This window comes from Hyla sarda, chromosome 1 (genome assembly GCF_029499605.1).
Source record: "Hyla sarda isolate aHylSar1 chromosome 1, aHylSar1.hap1, whole genome shotgun sequence".
In the NCBI taxonomy this organism is placed as follows: Eukaryota; Metazoa; Chordata; class Amphibia; order Anura; family Hylidae; genus Hyla; species Hyla sarda.
In genome coordinates, this window is record NC_079189.1 from 246,205,627 (window position 1) to 246,226,276 (window position 20,650).

Genomic DNA, 20,650 nt, shown 5'->3' on the forward strand with positions numbered 1-20,650 from the left:
CCCATTCCACCCCCACCCCATGACAGCACTCATAGGGTATATAACAAAATAAAAAAACTTATATATATATATATATATATATATATATATATATGTGTTAACATTAACATTATATAAGGTGAGACAATTTTCCATGATAATTGAACAACTTAGTTAAGGTGTACTTTTTAAATTAGGCTAAAATCTGTAATGCAGAAAGGGATGACTACCCCCTTCATACGTTCTAAATAGTAATTACGTTTATAAGTAAGTTTTTGTGCTGCGGTGTCGGATTGTTCCACTGTTGTAGGCAGTGACTGTACACTGGTTTAGTTCACAGCTAGTTGACAGACAGATGGGGCAGTTCCACAGTTAGCTAAGAGACAGTTAGGAGTTAGAGAGAGGAACAATGGGGAGATTTATCAATCATCTATCATTTAGAAAGCTTTTTAAACAGATTTTTTTTCTACGTTTGTCGCACAAAATGTTGCACAATGGGTCCGTGTGACTTTTTGTGCGACAATTGCTTTAGAAACATTTCCATGATTTTTACCCATTTAGTTCACTTTGTGCGAATGTTGGAAAATTGTTGCACAATCCCAGAAATAGATGGTTTCTCAGGTCTGCCCTGCATTCTTTGTGCGACCTTTCACAAAAAATTTGCACAATTTTCGCACAAAATTTGCACGTCTGCGACTTTTTTAGAAGTTGCATCAGCAAAATTTATCAAAGTCTGTGTGCCGTTTGATAAATTTGGTACATGTCTGCAACTATTACAGCAAGTTTTCTGTTCTAAAATAGATAAGACAAAAGCCAGGCAAAAGAAATAGGACCATGCACTGCAAGGGTTAATGCACTAGGTGTGGTAGCGTATGAGCCACTAAGAAGCTGAAGCGGTCTAATACTACAGGTCTCGGGGGTGCTCAGTGTCCTAGGTAGAAGCAATATATGTCCATCAATACAAGGAAAAAAGAGACACGGCAACTCACCCATAAGACTTCTGTAACTGGTAAGATTTATTCCGGCATCGGAGCAAAATCAAAGGTGGATAGACACGCTACAGCATGAAACAGGGGGAGAGTGGGGCAGGTGCAGGGACTGGCAACGTTTCACGTCAATTGACGCTTCTTCCGGCCACCTGAAACGCTATGGCAGGAGACCCAGGGGGACCCCACTGCTGACACAGAGACATAAAAAAGCAACATTAGATTTTGCCAAAATTACCTTGAATATGCCAAAATCCTTCTGGGAAAACGTCTTGTGGACAGATGAGACCAAGAGAGAGCTTTTTGGTAACGCACATCATTCTACTGTTTACCGAAAATGGAATGAGGCCTACAAAGAAAAGAACACAGTACCTACAGTGAAATACATCACGCCAGAGGTTTCCGAAACTTCAGACGTAGCTACGCATAGAATGCGGGCTGCTGCAGGGAGATCACGGGGGGTCCCAGCGGCAGGCCCCCCGCGATCAGACATCTTATTCCCTATCCTTTCGATAGGGGATAAGATGTTTTTTCCCGGAATACCCCTTTAACATTTATTGGAATGTCTAAAATTGTCCTCACAGAACTGGACAGAAAAGAACAAAAACCACTCACAAAAGAAGTGTGTGCAAAATATCACACTCAATAGATAATATATAAAAAAACAACTGGCACATACAGATATACACAGGCCAGTGAAGTGAACGTCACTCAAATCAATACAACATAAGAAATCAGCCTGGCTATCATCAGCCCTATCCCCCGTGACTTAGGGTGGGTCTTAGGTAGGGACGACCGTGAACCTAAGTGGAGTAATCGCTCTAATATGGACGGCACAGGAACCTACCCCTTTTATTGCTCACAGTCCCTATCAAAAACTGGCTCACTTGCTAGTATGATAAGCTCACTCTCTATCTGGGGCATAACCCTCATTACTCCTGCGGTGGCCCAGTACGGGATGTGTTATCCCATGCTCCTGCTGTCCTGACAGGCAGCCTCCTTCAGTGTCCCAAGGCCCCCTGCACTTGTTTCCCCATTGTAAATGTGTTTTACCATGTAAAGTGTTATAAAATGTAATGTTGCTTTAAGAGTTATATCATGTGATATGTCATGTGATTGTTACCCAGGAGGTACCAGTGACCAGGTGATCCCAAGAGTGACCTATGGGGCTCCCTGCTAGTCTCCCCCATATAACCCCTGGGTGGAGATAGCTTCTCTCTTTGAGCTCTGCTCTTCTGCTGAGGTCCAGTGCAGTCGCCTAGTGTGTGTCCAAAGTGTTGTAGACCTCAAACTCCTGCAGCCACCATCAAGTCAAGTAAGCTAAAGTCACAGCTTTATGAGTCAAGTCAGTCCCTGTCATCTGTCAAGTCAGCATGGTCTGCATTAAATTGTCCAGTCCTACTACAGGTCCCAGCAAGCCCTTAAGGTCTCTGTGTCACTGGTCACTCCTTGGGCCCTGGCTGAACTGTATAGACTTTACCATCTGTCTACCCTCAGTAAAGCTACCATTGTCCGTAATTTAGTGTCGGAGTCTTTATTGCCCTCGTGTCTAGCCCAGGATCCAGCGGTATACCTTCGGGTGGTTATAGGCTAAACCACGCCCTGGTGTCACGAATACAAGGGTTTAATGCCATCTGCCCCTAGGGTAATAACATCTGCCCTCATCACACACCCCACCACCACACTACCTAACAAAAACCACGGTATGATAAAATAACCTATGGTATTAATAGTAGCAGAAGGTGCCCTCAACACACCAATATATTGCACTTATGCTTATAAAAAGAATAGAGCTCACAAGATCAATGATGAGGGGCTAATATATATATATATATATATATATATATATATATATATATATATATATATATCCCCCCCATATAATGGTAGATATCCCCTCAGGGGTGTGGAAATGTTATAAAAAACTACTTGTCCACGGGACTAAAATGGAGCAAAATCTACTTGTCCCTCATGACGATCCACTTGTCCCGGCCAATTTTCGCTTTTACGCTCTCGTTTTTTCCTCCTCGCCCTATAATAGCCATAACTACCTTCTATAATGATACCTTTTAATTTTTCAATAACATATTCTCTGAACCAAAAAAATATATATATTAAGGGAAGTGAAATTGAAATAGTAAAAGATAATTTTGCAGATTTGGTGGTTTTCTTCTCTGCGCCATTTACCTTGTGGCTGAGATAACATGTTAGGTTTATACTTTAGGCCGCCTGATTACAGCGATACCAGATTTGTATCATTTACGTCATGTTTTACTAATTCTGGACTTTTTCTAATTTTTTTAATTGCCATTATTTAACCCCTGTAGCTTTATTTTTTTTCCACATACCAGGCTGTATGAGGGCTCATGTTTTGCGCCATAATCTGTTTTTTGCATTGGTACCATTTTGGTATTGATCTGACTCTTTAATCGCTTTTTAACTTTTTTTTCTGGGATATTATAAAAATTGCAAATCTGTGGTTTGGTATTTTTTTACATTTACCGTACGGGATACATAATGTTATATTTTAATAGGTTGTACAATTACGCACGAAGTGATACCAAATATGTTTATTTTTATTATGTTTACATGTTTTTATATAGGAAAAGGGGGTGATTTGAACTTTTAACATGGAAGGGGTTAATGCAGCAGTCTTCAAACTGTGGCCCTCCAGATGTTGCAAAACTACAACTCACAGCATGCCCGGACAGGCGTTGGCTGTCCTGGCATGCTGGGAATTGTAGTTTTGTAACATCTGGAGGGGCACAGTTTGAAGACCACTGGGTTAATGTTTGTCTTTCAAACTTTTATTAAAACTTTTTTTTTTTTTACACTTTATTACACTTATATGAGGAATCATTAGATTCCCCATACAGATGAATAGAGTTCTGTTGAGCTCTATTAATCTGTGTACTCTGTGATCCATTGATAGAGCCTGGTCCAGCCAGGATCTATCAATGACAGAGCGGGACTGCAGGGAACAGAGGTAAGCCCTCCGGCTACCTCCATAGGGAATCGCCCCCCATGTGATCGCGCTGCGGGGGGCGATCCACCCAACTAGCCCACCAGGGAGCATTCACATGTCCCTTTAGACGTTGCTGTCAGCTTTGACAGCAGCGATCTAAAGGTTAATAGCCAGCCGCGGCGATCGCCCCATGCTGGCTATTAGCGGCGGCCCCACAGCTACTGAGAACAGCCGGGGGCTGCAGAGTATGGAGCGGGCAGGAATCTCCATATATACTGCAGAGTGCCGCATGCATCTCCCCGTGCAGACGTGCCTCCTCTCCCCAGCTCTCCGAAGCTACAGCTGGGGGGAGTGAAGGCAGAGGACGCAGGTCTGCACGGGGAGAAAGAAGCCACGCCCCCTCATCTCCCCCCCACATGTCTGCAGAGCAGGGGAGAGAAGACAAATACTGTACACAGCTTCTCATCTCCCCTGCTCTGCTTCCGAGGACACAGGCTGCATAGTATGGAGCGGGCAGGAGTCGGGTGCGCGCTCCATACAGACTGCAGATCGCCGCCGCACTTGTCAGGTCCGGCCCTGCTCTGCTTGCCCGAAGCCGGGCTAAGGGCCGGGACAAATTCACCTGCCCGGTGCCCGAAACTGCTTGTCCCGGGCGTCGGGCGATAGGAATTCCACATCCCTGCCCCTTTACACAGGTGCTGTAGACCATGTAAAGTGATTCCTTACAGTTACATCAGGTGACTCATAGGCGACGTCTAGTCTAATTGGAGTTGTTCACTTTCCATTTCTTTCAGCCACAAGTTGTATCTGTAGAACCTGCCGGAAAAACATTTAAGGCTCAGCACTTTTCCAGCACCTCAAGACAGTAATAATGACCCCTTGCACTATAGTGGGTAGATATCTGGGTTAGGGAAAAGTAGGTAGGTCCCCCTATTAGGCTCCATTAGGTAGACCACTCCCCTTCAGGTAGTTTCCCCCTTTACGTAGGTGCTGGAGTAGGTAGATCCCCCTGTAGGTAGGGGCCCTTTTGTATATTATAGTGTGGATTTGTGATGCTTTCACCACTTTATGTGTATATCGTGAGATGCATGTTAAATCTGCAACAAAATTCATGTTACAGAATGTTAGTTATGGGTACTCTCATTAAAATAATTTTTTGTTATTGCACTCCTTATGGTAAATAAAAAAAATCTTTTGTATATACTTAAAAAAATTATGTATTCTGTTTTATATGTGTTTAAAAAAGCTGCCACTAGGTGTCTCCCTACTTTTCCAGAGCACATTTACCCCCATCTCTTGCGCAGACTTTGGACTCCTACTGGCCTGGCAGAAGTCCAAAATCAGGAAATATAGTCTGGAATGCTGTGTGTGTGTGTGTGTGTGCAGCCTTAGCCAATCATAGGACATCTCACACACTGAACTGCTCTGGGCTGTGTGTAGCAGAGGAAGGAAGTTCTCCCCAGTATAGCTTCAGATGATGTCACGCCTGCTGGGGAACGCCTCTTACCAGTCTGAGAATATGACCGAGAATAAAATACAGAGCAATATCAAGATAGAAAACTATCAAATAATAAAAATAAAGGCAGGGGGTGGTTTATCATGATGGGGGCAGTGAACTGGGAGGATTATAAAATATAACATCATGAGAGGTACCCTTTAAGTATGTAGGGGTGTTGCTGCAGATTTGGATATACAGTGACCCCTCGACCTACGATGGCCCCGACATACGATCATTTCAACATACGAATGCCTCTCAGAGGCCATTGCATGTTGAAGGCCGCATCAACATACAATGCTTTTGTATGTCGGGGCCATCGCATAAACGGCTATCCGGCAGCGCAGACTGCTTCAGATGCCACCGGATAGCCGTTTACGGTGCCCCGTGTGGTCCGATGACGATCACTTACCTGTCCTCGGGGCTCTGGCGCGTCCTCTTCGGGATCCTCTGCATCGTCGGCGCTCTCCATCATCGTCATCACGTCGATGAGCATGCCGTCCCGTCTTCCAATAGGAGCGGTGTGCGTAGCGACGTGATGGCGGCGACAGAGAGCGCAGATGCCGGGGAAGAAGAGGCCTTACCGGAGCGTCGGGGACACCTCGGGGATGCGGCGACAGCGATGGACAGCGACATCCCGGGCAGCGGTGACGGTCCGGAGCGGCGAGGACATGTAAGTACAACTTCCTCTAACAGTGGTCTACAACCTGCGGACCTCCAGATGTTGCAAAACTAACACACCCAGCATGCCCGGACAGCCAACGGCTGTCCGGGCATGCTGGGTGTTGTAGTTTTGCAACATCTGGAGGTCCGCAGGTTGTAGACCACTGTCCTATACTTTACATTGCGCGGATCCCTCAACATACGATGGTTTCAACAAACGATGGTCTGTTTGGAACGGATTACCATCGTATGTTGAGGGACCACTGTATCTGCATAAAAAAGTGGGGTTAGTGGGGTTTATTCAGTTCAAGTGCTTAGAGCAGTGTTTCCCAACCACTGTATTCAGTCATGCTGGGAGTTGTAGTTTTGCAACAGCTGGAGGCACACTGGTTTGGAAACACTGGCCTAGGGCAGCATGAGGAAATTCAGCCCTGTGTAGTAGTATTCCTACTATATATGTCCATGTACTGCAGGTTACTCTCCTTGTAGTATATAATATCTATGTCCTATTACTAGCATATGTATCATGTCCATGTAGAATCACCTCAGACGCCTCCTCTACATAAAGCGGTGCAGCAGAGCTGAGAGAGTGATGCGCTGTGCTCCGGCACTGACAGTGTTAGTCTAGAGGCCGCCCCCCGTGACGTCACCGCCCCAGCTTCCTGCCGTTGTAGCCCCTCGTTGTGAGCTGACCGGCGGGACCCGGGCATTTAGTACTAGGGGTTGTGGTGAGGGCTGGCGGGTAACGCACGGGCAGGGGGTGCCAGGCTCCCATACACATGTAACGGGCTTATCGGAATGGCGGCTGCCTGGCATTGCTTCCCGGGCGCTTTTCTAGTGAGCGGGGGGGAAACAATGGAACTAATAGAAGCTGTTGTAGTGTAGTGTATAATGGGACAGTGTCTGGGCAGTGGCACCGTACCCTGATGTCGGCTGGCACTGGCATGAGGAGGGTAGCGGGGCTATAGCAAGTGGTGGCTGGGAGTAGAGTGTGGCTGTATAAGGGGCATGGGAGACTTGGGGGGTAACTAGAGCCTCCTCACCCATCTCCAGAGCACATGCACTAGACTGTACCACCCTCTGCATCACTGGGTGTGGGGGTGCTAGGTCTTTGGAGACTTTGTGGCATATTGGACTCTCTGGAGAATGAATATTCCATAAATGGCATGCCAGTCCTGAGTGCCCAAATAGCTTCATCCACCCATTCACAGGATGTCGGATCCAAGTTACTGGACAGCATTCCATGGCTGCAAAGGACACCTGGCAAAGGGGGCGCTACTGCAAAGGTCCAAAAGGTAAATGTCTGAAGGGAAGACCCTCATGCTAACATATGTAATGCTGAAAGGTTTGGGCACAGTAGGATGGCGCACAAGGCTACACTATTCAACATTGGAGATGTCTTCTTATTGCAAGGCTTGACAAATCTCAGGTGTCAGGTCGCCATGGTAACTAAGAATTTGCCTAGATTTTTGTCTGTTCTTTCCAATAGGGGCTGTTTTACTTACCATTCAGTTTCTGCCCTAATCCCTCTGTTGTGCCTCCGGTCGGTGCTCTGATAGTCTAAGTTCACATTGCCGTTGTGCTCGGTCCTGTTCTTGGTCTTCTTTTGTGCCACAACTGACCCACTGGGTCCAGACAGATCCCATTGACTTGAATGGTGTCCATCAGGGATTTTTTTCTCTCTGCTAAACTCTTGTTGTCTTGACGGAACTCTATATAGTGAAGTCTGACGGCAATGTGAACGTAGCCTTACATGTGTAGAGGATGTCACGTGGCCTCAGTGGTCAAGCTCTGTACTCAGGGCACTCATAATCGTGACAAATGAGGGCAGATGACCCCTGTTTAGGGTATGAGTCCCCATTCAGATCACGTTTCTGAGGTACCTTACCAGAATTTGTTGGGATACCAGAAAAAAGGTATTTTTGTACATACCACGGTGTACCTGCAATAGGCCCACTAGCTTTAATGGACTGAACGTTATCCTGATGTACCCCAACACAGTAATGTGGATGGGACCTTAGTGCACCTCCTTCGGGAACCAGCCTGTTAGCGTGTACATCTGGAAAGCTCCAGACATATACACTAATTCTATGTTCACACAATGGAATGCCGTACGGACATTCCGCTGCAGCAGAGTCCCATTGACGTCTATTCCTTCTGTGGAGTCCTAACGTGAATGCATTGCCGTCTATGAGTCTGCATGTTCTTCCCGCTGTGGGGGATATGTCTGCGTGGAAAATAGTCCTTGTCAACATGGCTTAAGAGTGTTCATAGGGCACAAATGCGCCTGCGTGAAGCTCCTGTTGACTTTAATAGGTCACTTTCTTCTCTCTCCCATTGGGAGCAATGTGTTGGGCAGGAACACCGTGATGTTCTGGGCACAAAAAAACAGCATGTTTTACACCTGGGTGAACGTACCCATAGCCTTACATTGCCAGACGGAACCAAAAAGGGGTAAATCAAGTGGTATCTGTTAACTGAAGGCCGTACTAGCCTATGGGTGACGGATGCCATCTGTCACAGGTATCCATTTAACAAGTACATCAAGATTTTTTTTATTTTATTCCATATTTAGGAATGGATGCTACAATAGCCTATGGGTGGCAGATTTGGTAAACAGGTGCCTAGTAGGGGCATCCATCACCCATAGAACATAATAGCATCTGGTTAATAAATCCATCTTGAAAAGCTCACGATGTATCTAAGTGGATACCATATTAGTCTATAGGTGACAGATGTCACTGTTAGGTGACGTTCACACTGCAGAATTCCATTGTTCAATAATGTTCCTCTGCACAATTCACACTATGAAATTTCGGTGGTGGCGTTTCCACTACTGAAATTCTGCCGCCGAAATGATTTTCGTTATTCTTTAGATGAAATGCATTGCAGTCTATGGTGATGGCAGTAACTGCGGTTCTAGCGCTGGTTTATTAATCAGGTCCCTTCTGCACTCGGAATCTCACAACATAATGTGGATTCCGCCTTGCAGCATAACCCTGTTGACTTTAATGGGATTGCCATTGCTGCGTGCACACAGCAGAAGTTCTGCTCTGAACTTCCAACACGGATCTAAATGCCACCAGAAAATTAAAGTGTTACTCCGGACCTAATACAACTTATCCCCTTCTTTGCGAGCTCTCTGCAGCACTGGAGGCTCCAAGTGTGAAGCGTGACTTCCACGGATCTGGAGAATCGTGAGTTCACGGATCTGCCCCCGTGTGATGTCATGCCCCGCATGATGTCACACGGGCAGAGTTCTGACGTCCCGATACTCCGGATCCGTAGTTGTTACCCGGCAGACTCTGAGGCTACAGCGCTGCGTGCTGCTCCCAGAGGTTGGTGCTGCATGCGAGATAGCGGGGGTCCCCAGCAGCGGGACCCCCGTCATCAGACATCTTATCCCCTATCCTTTGGATAGGGGATAAGATGTCTTAGGGCCGGAGTACCCCTTTAAGCAGTGCAATACAGTGGGGCAAAAAAGTATTTAGTCAGCCACCAATTGTGCAAGTTCTCCCACTTAAAAATATGAGGCCTGTAAATTTTCATCATAGGTATACCTCAACTATGAGAGACATAATGAGAAAAAAATCCATAAAATCATTGTCTTATTTTTTTTTTAACCCCTCCCCGCAAATGGACGTATATTTACGTCCACTGCGGGCTCCTGCGGTATGACGCACGCTCAGCAGGTGAGCGCGCATCATACCCGGTGGCTATCTGCAACCAGGACCCGCGGCTAATACCGGACATCGCTGATCAGCCTGATGTCCGGTATTAACCCTTTAGAAACAGCGATCAAAGTTGGTCATGGCATCTAAAATGGGAGATTGCCGTTACCGGTTAGCTCAGTCGGCTGTTCGGGACTGCCACGGTGAAATCGCGACATCCGGAACAGCTGAGAGGACAGCGGGAGGGTACTTGCCTTCCTTCCCGTTGTCCGATCGTCACTTGACTACTCCAAGCCTGATATCCAGGCTTCAGTGTATGCAGTCAAAGTAAAGAAAAAAAAATAAATTCATAAATGGGATTTAACCCCTTCCCTAAAGTTTGAATTACCCCCCTTTTCCCATTTAAAAAAAATTTGTATAAAAAGCAATCCAAGTCTAACCGAAACACAAATGGTACAGATAAAAACTACAGAGCACGGCACAAAAAATTAGCCTTCGTACCAACCCCTTACCGTATGGACCTACAGAATAAAGAGAATGGCCCTCATTTACTAAGAGTGTTTTGTATGTTTCTTTGTGGGTTTTAATTCCCTACAATTTTTTTTCCCTCGGTATTTACTAAGCTTTCCCTATATTTTCCACTTTCCCTACACTTTGCTTTTTTACACATGCTCTGATCTGTCAGGTTTTCCTCAGCTCAAATCCACCACATTTTATGTGGAAACCTTAGTAAATATGTTGGGTTTTTGTGAAAATGTCGGGAACATGCCCCTTTTCAGAGACCACTCCCCTTTTCCCGGCAGCCGCGCCCCTTTTTTGGAATTTCTAAGCAAAATGGAGAGTTAGTCGGGGTATTTTCAATTCTGGCGCAAATTCTGGCACAGATTCCGGCACAGACAGAATTTCTGCCGCACAACCCGACAAAACATGTCGGGTTTGCAATAGTAAATGAGGGCCAATGTGTCATTTGCACTGAAAAGGGCACTGTGTAGAATCGGCAGCCCCCAAAATATACAAAATGGCTTTTTTTTTTTTTTTTTTTCAATTTTGCCCTGCAAATATTTTTTCTGCTTTTGGCGTAGATTTTGTGGTGAAATTGTTTATAGTTTTACAAAGTAAATTTGGTGGCACAAAAAAAAACAAGCCTTCATATGAGTCTGTCGGTGGAAAATTGAAAGTGTTATGATTTTTAGAAGGCTAGGAGGAAAAAACAAAAGTGCAAAAATGAAAAATGACCCAAGAGGGAAGGGGTTAAAGAATTTATTTGCAAATTATGGTGGAAAAATCAGTATCTGGTCACCTACAAACCAGCAAGATTTCTGGCTCTCACAGACCTGTAACTTCTTCTTCTTGAAGAGTCTCCTCTGTCCTCCACTTGTTATCTGTATTAATGGCACCTGTTTGAACTTATCAGTATAAAACACACCTGTCCACAACCTCAGTCACACTCCAATCTCCACTATGGCCAAGACCAAAGAGCTGTCGAAGGACACCAGAAACAAAATTGTAGACCTGCACCAGACTGGGAAGACTGAATCTACAATAGGCAAGCAGCTTGGTGTGAAGAAATCAACTGTGGGAGCAATTATTAGAAAATGAAGACATACAAGACCACTGATCTCCCTCGATTTGGCTCTCCACGCAAGATCTCGCCCTGTGGTGTCAAAATGATCACAAGAACGTGAGCAAAAATCCCAGAACCACACTGGGGGGACCTAGTGAATGACCTGCAGAGAGCTGAGACCAAAGTAACAAAGGCTACCATCAGTAACACACTACGCCGCCAGAGACTCAAATCATGCAGTGCCAGATGTGTCCCCTTGCTTAAGCCAGTACATGTCCGTGCCCATCTGAAGTTTGCTAGTGAGCATTTGGATGATCCAGAAGAGGATTGGGAGAATGTCATATGGTCAGATGTAAAAACTCTACTTGTCCTGTTCGGAGGAGAAATAATGCTGAGTTGCATCCAAAGAACACCATACCTACTGTGAAGCATGGGGATGGAAACATCATGCTTTGGGGGTGTTTTTCTGCAAAGGGACCAGGATGACTGATCCGTGTAAAGGAAAGAATGAATGGGGCCATGTATTTGTGAGATTTTGAGTGAAAACCTTCCATCAGCAAGGGCATTGAAGATGAAATGTGGCTGGGTCTTTCAGCATGACAATGATCCCAAACCCTCCCCCCGGGCAATGGAGTGGCTTTGTAAGAAGCATTTCAAGGTCCTGGAGTGGCCTAGCCAGTCTCCAGATCTCAGCCCCATAGAAAACCTTTGGAGGGAGTTGAAAGTCTGTGTTGCCCAGTGACAGTGCCAAAACATCACTGCTCTAGAGGAGATCTGCATGGAGGAATGGACCAAAATACCAGTAACACTGTGTGAAAACCTTGTGAAGACTACAGAAAACATTTGACCTCTGTCATTGCCAACAAAGGGTATATAACAAAGTATTGAGATGAACTTTCATTATTGACCAAATACTTATTTGCCAATTCTTTAAAAATCAGACAATGTGATTATGGATTTTGTTTTCTTCATTATGTCTCATAGTTGAGATATGATGAAAATGACAGGCCTCTCATCTTTTTAAGTGGGAGAACATGCACAATTGGTGCTGAATAGTTTTTTGCCCCACTGTATGGCCAGTTTCACATGGCCAAATCATGGATGCATTTTAGTATCCGTTTTAGTGCTGCAAGTCTCAGCTTTACTGCATGTCTGATGACCCATCAGACAACCAGTCAGGCCAGAGCTTGTGGCTGTAATACGATCATGTGAAGCCATCCTATATGACCAGTATGTATGTATACCAGTAAGTATGTTGCCCCCCTTTCTACTCTACTTAGTTTAACCCCTTAAGGACCAGGGTTTTTTCCATTTTTGCACTTTCATTTTTTCCTCCTTACCTTTAAAAAAAAAATCATAACTATTTCAATTTTGCACCTAAAAATCCATATGATGGCTTATTTTTTTTGCCCCACCAACTTTGCTTGGTAATGACGTCAGTCATTTTACCCTACGCCGTACATTTTTCGGTAAATGATACCTTCTCTTTATTCCGTAGGTCCATACAATTACAATGACACCCTACTCATGTAGGTTTGATTTTGTCGTACTTCTGGAAAAAATCATAACTACATACAGTAAAATGTATACGTTTAAAATTGTCCTCTTCTGACCCCTACAACTTTTTTATTTTTCCGCGTATGGGGCGGTATGAGGGCTCATTTTTTGCGCTGTGATCTGAAGTTTTTATTGGCACCATTTTTGTATTGATCAGACTTTTTGATTGCTTTTTATTCATTTTTTTTTCATTATATAAAAAGTGACCAAAATACACTATTTTGGACTTTGGAATTTTTTTGCGCGTACGCTATTGACTGTGCAGTTTAATTAACGATATATTTTTATAATTCGGACTTTTCCTCATGTGGCGATACCACATTTTTATTTTTAGCTACACTTTTTTTTTTTTTTTTTTTATGTTGAAAAGGGGGGTGATTCAAACTTATTAGGGAGGGGGTTAAATGATCTTAACTTTTTTTTTTTTTATTTATTTTTTTACACTTTAGTTTTTTGCAATGTTATAGCTATAACACTGCACCCACTGATCTTTTACATTGATCAATGGTTTCTCATAGGAAACCATTGATCGATTATTGATTTTGCCGCTTGACTGCTCATGCCTGGATCTCGGGCACTGAGCAGTCATTTGGCGATCGGACACCAGGAGGCAGGTAGGGGGACCCTCCTTGTGTCCTACAGCTGTTCGGGATGCCGTGATTTCACCGCGGCGGTTCCGAACAGCCCACTGAGCTAGCTGGGGGTAGTTTAGTTTCACTTTGAACGCCGCGTCTAAAGGGTTAATAGCACGCGGCACCACGATCAGTGTCGCGCGGTATTAGCCACGGGTCCCAGTCGCTGTTAGAGGCTGCGGCCCCGTGTTATAGAAAGGGAGCGGACTTGGGCTTGCAGGTACGCCTTGGTCCTTAACATGTTAAAATTTTGTAATAGAAGTAATTTACAAATTAATTTACAAATCTGTTTAACTTTCTGGCACCAGTTGATCGGCCCATTGCATAAAATCAAGCACATGGCTATGCAATCTCCATAGACAAACATTGATAGTAGAATTAGTTATCGTAAAGAGCTCCGTAATGTAGCAAAAGTTACATCCGATAACTGTGCCACATTAATTATGTTTCCTGTAAAACTTCTAACTTTGTTATCAGTGAGTGAAAGCATCTAGGTGTGAAAGCTCAGTTACAAAGCGAAACCACAGAAACTTGCATAGTGTGACGCATAAGCGTTTGGTATGTAAAAAAATCTCCTATCCTCTGTTCCGAACTGTCTCATGAACTATGTTTCAGTACCTGGTAGTCTGATTGCCGAATCTGGGTTTGGCAGATTACAAAAGAATGTTACCAAAATGAACGCATAGCGCTTAATATCACACTTGGTGGAAAAGAGTAGATATCATCATGGCTTTTTATTTCTAGTTGGAAGTATTGGTAATGCAATGTTGTCTTTAAAGTTCATTCTGCCGTGTCTGCTGGGGGTATACAAGGTATTTCTAAATACAGCATGATTATTGCTATATTATATTATTTATATAATATACAATATTTATAGGGTAATGGGATTTTGGGAATGTACACCTATATCCCTGCGATCCTGAGCCTCCACTACCTGGGAGCTGGGGTAGAAATCTGCAGCAGGGCATCCACCCAACAGATCAGGGTATGGATGTGGGGTCCAGATGGATACATTTTGTGAAAAAATAAGTCTGACACAAAGCAACGGTAACTTGAAACGAACTTTGTATTGCATAAAGTATAGTATATCACAAAATCATACAGATGCAATATGTATGTAGGTCTTGCCCACCCGCAAGCACACATTCAGCCCACCCTAATCTTTGCCCTAGCGACCGATTGGTACCTTCAGGTGGTACACATTGAACTGATGGGGCCGGTACAAAGTTCTGCTTTAGTGTTATAAGGAGTAAGCTGAAACCTTCACTATGTCCACAAACTGATCACATGTTCAGGGTACCCTGTTGTGGGACAAGGAAGAAGGGTGCAGGTTTACCCTTACACAGGCTGGAAATCGGGTTAGTTCAGGTTTAAGTTCTCTTTGCTACTTACAGGCCGCATTCATACGGAAGAATATCTTCATGAATTTATAGCCAGTACACTTCATCTGCTGCAGGAATTCCTTTTGAAGTGGATTGGCATAAATTCATGCAGAATTCAGTGCAGAAACTCTGCCGTGTGAACCTGGCCACAGAGGCTTTCCTGGTACCAGCACTGGACCTTGTTCAACCTGCTAGCAGATTACTCTCAGCTGCTGCAGGCACTCTTTTTAAACCATGATCCCTCACATACTGTCCCTCTGTGTCCTCTCCCTTTGCTTTGCTGGAACTGAAAAATCCAAGATGGCTACCAGCAAATGTCTGCATGACTCCTCCTTAGGATGCGTTCACACTGAGTAATTCGAGAGGACTTTACTTGAGTAATTCCTCTTGAATTCTCCCCTACAAACTAATGCACATCTCCTCTGCCCATTGACTTTAATGTTATTTCCGCTGTCCTGTTCACACTGCGGAAATTCTGCTAGCAGAATTCCGACGCTGAATTCCGTTCCGATTGAAGAAAGAGCATGTTCATTCTTCAAGCGGAATTCGCTAGCAGAAATCAATTGAAGTCAATGGTAAAAAAAGAATTCCGCCCGACATCGTTTTCGCGCGAATTTCCCGCAAATTTCGCCCGTAAATTTTTCAGCGGGAATTACTCTTCATTTACTCTGTGTGAACGCACCCTTACCCAGCTTCAGTCACTACTCAGGTCATTTGCTTGTGCAGTCCACCATCTACTGGACAGATTGTGTAACTGCAGGATAGTACCCGATTATAAACCCAGGGGTTGCACTAGTTTTCTAAATCATATTTAAGCGCTCTGCTTAGGTGTTCAGACTTCTATGCACGCTTCTAAGATCACTTGTGCCGAATAACTACTTTGTTAAAGAATGCAATCTTTCCCCTTTAAAGTGTACACTTTTCCTGCCACAAATTGCTCTACATTGAGGTTTTGCAGCATCATTTCCCTGTAGCCTCTCATCAGCAGGAATTTCCTCGGGTCAGGAAATATGCTTCATAAATAATAGCACAGTGGAGATTGCTGGACATGTCATGGTATACACATGGTGTACAGGGTAATTGCAAGTTATGTTAAGCTTCTTGTGAGCCGCTCCCATGAAGAAATGACCAAACTTGAGCTCAGATATTCCATCTGTCCCAAACCAGCTTGTTTTTTCCCCCATCAGTTGCTTTGACCTGCTCATTTTAGCATCCACAGTGAAATGTTTTTTCCATGATAAAGGTCTGACATGCTACACATTGTGTCACCCCTGTCTCTTGCTGTTGTGAAAGTAATGTTCCACTGAGTCAAGGAGTGTTACCCTTGCCCACTTGTTACGTGTCAGTGGGCGTTCTAAAACCAGTCTGTGGAAACAGGAAGCCTTTATAGGAACCATGTCAAATTGTGAGCACTGAACGTGGCGACTCGTATCTGCCTTGCTGGTTTTCCGATGTATAGAATATGGTGTATTACAGAGTCTGCATCCCAGATGTGAGGCAAACACAGCAATGAGACCTAAAACATGAAATATTTGTACAGTACTTTCTCATGGTCAGTGCTTCCTAAAAGAACATGTTTGCAATTTCAGTCCAGACAAGACACACAGAGCTATCCTTCATACAGAGTCCTGGGTTCAAATCCCACCTAAAGCAACATCTGCAAGGAGTTTATATGTTCTCCCTATCTTGCATGTGTTTCTTCTCAGAAGACTGGTTTCCTCAATCACTCCAAGAAATGCTGATTTAGTTAAATGGACACTCTCAAATGTGTTTTTGATATGTCCTAGAGACTGATCAGGGTCTGAGTACAGTGACCCCTCGACCTGCGATGACCCCCCCCCCCCCCCCCCCCGACATACGATAATTTCAACATGCGATGGCCTCTCAGAGGCCATCGCATATTGAAGGCCGCATCAACATACGATGCTTTTGTATGTCGGGGCCATCGCATAAACGGCTATCTGGCAGCGCAGACTGCTTCAGATGCCACCGGATAGCCGTTTACGGTGCCCCGTGAGCTCCGGTGATGTCTCTTACCTGTCCTCGGGGCTCCGGCGCGTCCTCTTCGGGATCCCCTGCATCGTCGGCACTCTCCATCGTCGTCATCACGTCGCTGTGCACGCCGTCCCGTCATCCAATAGGAGCGACGTGATGGCGGCGACAGAGCGCGGTTGCCGGGGAAGCAGAGGCCTTGCCGGAGCGTCGGGGACGCGGCGACAGCGATGGCCGGCGACATCCAGGGCAGCGGTGACTAGCGGTGATGGTCCGGAGCGGCAGGGATACAACTTCCTCTAACAGTGGTCTACAACCTGCGGACCTCCAGATGTTGCAAAACTACAACACCCAGCATGCCCGGACAGCGAACGGCTGTCCGGGCATGCTGGGTGTTGTAGTTTTGCAACATCTGGAGGTCTGCAGGTTGTAGACCACTGTCCTATACTTTACATTGCACGGATCCCTCAACATACGATGGTTTCAACAAACGATGGTCCGTTTGGAACGAATTACCATCGTATGTTGAGGGACCACTGTATTCAGTGGGGGGTCTTAGCAATGATATAAAATGTTGACATGTCTTTAGGAAAAAATGTGTGGGTGTTTTTATTTATTTATTTATTTGAAGTGGCAAGGGCACTTTTTAGTTTAGCATTTGGATTGTAAAGCTTATTGGGGATGGGGACTGATGTGAGTGGTGGCAAGCGCTGTACAGCACTGCAGAATATGTTGATGCGATTTTTAAAATGAGGTTATTAAATAAAATATAATTTTTTAGATCTGTTGGAGATGATCGTTCCATAAGTCACAGTCGGAGCTTTGCCTTTTGTGCTAGAAACCTAACTAAACACTTTTTAGTACAAGCTCTATTAACAGGAAATCGCCATGGTCTGAAGGTGTACACTGATGTAACATCGTGTTGCCATACATACAGAAGATCGTGTTTGTTTTTGTTAGCTATTATGATATAGTTATTAGAGGTTGACCTACCACCCTACATCTTTGCTTATGTGTCTTTTATTAACATATATATATATATATATATATATATATATAGCTGTTAGATTTTAGTTAAATAACAATGTCTGTTCTATCCTCAGCTGTAGAAGCAACAACAGAAAGAGTTTGGTGGTGGGATCACCTTCACCCACACTTTCCCGTCCTTTATCGCCACTCTCTGTACCTACAGGTTAGTTCTGGCAAGTATACACTGTGTGTTTGTGGGACATTGCATCTTTTGATCAGCTACACCACAATTACTTAAAGGGGTACTCCGCCGCTGGGAAACCCCGTGATCTCCTTGCAGCACCCGGGGCTCTTTTAGAACACTGGCTTCTGCACCGGAGTCTCGTGAAGTCACAGCAATGCCCCCTCATGATTTCACAACCATGCCCCCTCAATGCAAGTCTATGGGAGGGGGGGGTGGCAGGCATCATAGACTTGCATTGAGAGGGAGGGCCTGGCTGTGACATCAGTGCCGCATCCTTAGTCATCAGGCACGGCGCAAAGTTCATCCCTAGTCACAACTGTCATGAGGCCAGGCAACTAATATGATCAGGAGATGCATCCTGCGAGTCCGGATGCTAAGGCTGAAAACCCTTGTGACCTGGTTCTCCTGACCAGAGAATTATGGCAAACAGGTCAAATCCATCTTCCTAAGGGTGCATTCACACTCTGCAATTGAAACTGAATCTCCGTGCAATTTAGCGAGCGGAGATTGTCTTGCAGCTGAAATTCTTCGGCAGTAGGACCGTGCAGCCCTTCGCCATCACCAATGACGGCTATGCACGGAACAATTTCAGCGGCTGAATTGTCCGCCACTGGAATTGCTCATTGTGAAAGGGTCTTGCGAAAGATCCATTCCCACTGATGTTAAAGTTCACTGCGTGTAATTCCGCTTGCGGAATTCCAAAGTGTGAATGTACCCTTATAAAGAAACTGACACAAGGGTCACTCGCACTAAGGCTGGGTTCACATCACGTTTTTGCCATACTGTTTTCAATCCGTTTTTCTAAAGAAAACCGTATGGCAAAAAAAAAACGGATGGAACAGTATGGGAAAAAGTAAACCATATCCCCTTAAGGACCAAGGACGTACCGGTACGTCCTTGGTCCTGCTCTTCTGATATAACGCGGGGTTACACAGTAACCCCGCGTCATATCATGGCGGGCCTGGCGTCATAGTGAAGCCGGGACCCGCCTCTAATAGCGCGCAGCGCCGATCGCGGCGCCGCGCGCTATTAACCCTTTAGCCGCGCGCTCAAAGCTGAGCCGCGCGGCTGAAAGTGAAAGTTCCCGGCTAGCTCAGTCGGGCTGTTCGGGATAGCCGCGGCTAATCGCGGCATCCCGAACAGCTGACAGGACAGCGGGAGGGCCCCTTCCTGCCTCCTCGCTGTCCGATCGCCGAATGACTGCTCAGTGCCTGAGATCCAGGCATGAGCAGTCATCCGGCAGAATCGTTGATCACTGGTTTCTTATGAGAAACCAGTGATCAACATAGAAGATCAGTGTGTGCAGAGTTATAGGTCCCTATGGGACCTGTAACACTGCAAAAAAAAAGTGAAAAAAAAAAGTGAATAAAGATCATTTAACTCCTCCCCTATTAAAAGTTTGAATCACCCCCCTTTTCCAATAAAAAAAAAAACACAGTGTAAATAAAAATAAAAATAAACATATGTGGTATCACCGCGTGCGGAAATGTCCGAATTATAAAAATATATCATTAATTAAACCGCTCGGTCAATGGCGTGCGCGCAAAAAAAATTCCAAAGTCCAAAATAGTGCATTTTTGGTCACTTTTTATATCATTTAAAAAGTGATCAATAAGTCCTATCAATGCAAAAATGGTACCGTTAAAAACTTCAGATCACGGCGCAAAAAATGAGCGCTCATACCGCCCCATACACGGAAAAATAAAAAAGTTATAGGGGTCAGAAGATGACAATTTTAAACGTATTAATTTTCCTGCATGTAGTTATGATTTTTTTCCAGAAGTCCGACAAAATCAAACCTATATAAGTAGGGTATCATTTTAATCGTATGGACCTACAGAATACATATCAGGTGTAATTTTTACCGAAAAATGTACTACGTAGAAACGGAAGCCCCCAAAAGTTACAAAACAGCGTTTTTTTTTCAATTTTGTCGCACAATGATTTTTTTTTCCCGCTTCACCATAGATTTTTGGGCAAAATGACTGACGTCATTACAAAGTAGAATTGGTGGCGCAAAAAATAAGCCATCATATGGATTTTTAGGTGTAAATTTGAAAGAGTTATGATTTTTTAAAGGCAAGGAGCAAAAAACGAAAATGCAAAAACGGAAAAACCTCCGGTCCTTAAGGGGTTAAGCGTTTTTAAACTGTATACTGTTTTTAAAAGTGCATGTAGTTCTGTCCGTTTTTATAAAAAAAAAAAATATGAAATTTGATAATTTTGTCCAGTTTTAATGGGAGGGGTGTTGGGTGGGGACTTTAGGATGCAAATGCGCATGTGCAAAGTAAAAACCGTATACGGTTTCCCGTATGGAACTGTATACATGTGCATTTCCCATTGACGTCCATGTTAAAAAAACAATGAAAAAAATAAAATAAAAAATAAAAAAACACGTATGCGGTTGCAGTAAGGTTTTTAACCCCTTAAGGACGCAGGACGTAAATGTACGTCCTGGTGCGGTGGTACTTAACGCACCAGGACGTACATTTACGTCCTAAGCATAACCGCGGGCATCGGAGTGATGCCCGTGTCATGCGCGGCTGATCCC

At 44.5% G+C, this 20,650-nt stretch overlaps 1 protein-coding gene and 1 long non-coding RNA gene across 13 annotated transcripts in view; one reads left to right on the top strand and one right to left on the bottom strand.

The window, feature by feature from the left end:
- Positions 1-6,751, bottom strand: part of LOC130367553 (uncharacterized) — a 45,015-nt gene extending 38,264 nt beyond the window's left edge. The window contains exons 1-2 of one of the 2 annotated variants that reach the window (XR_008892105.1): positions 6,633-6,751; positions 1,204-1,314 (exon numbers count right to left, since the gene is read on the bottom strand). This is a non-coding gene — a long non-coding RNA (uncharacterized LOC130367553). Of the gene's footprint in view, positions 1-968; positions 1,315-6,632 lie in introns of both variants that reach the window. The other variant, XR_008892100.1, reaches the window with a different exon arrangement.
- The window catches only part of MAST3 (microtubule associated serine/threonine kinase 3), a 349,606-nt gene that overhangs the window by 163,824 nt on the left and 165,132 nt on the right, over positions 1-20,650 (top strand). For 9 of the 11 annotated variants that reach the window (XR_008892095.1, XM_056570004.1, XM_056570015.1 and 6 more), the window contains one exon: positions 17,990-18,078. Coding sequence is in view for 10 of the 11 variants with exons in the window: in XM_056570004.1 (XP_056425979.1) it covers positions 17,990-18,078 (89 nt within the window). In the remaining variant the exon portion in view is untranslated. Of the gene's footprint in view, positions 1-6,796; positions 7,384-17,989; positions 18,079-20,650 lie in introns of those variants that run through there. The other 2 variants (XM_056569982.1, XM_056569993.1) reach the window with 1 other exon arrangement.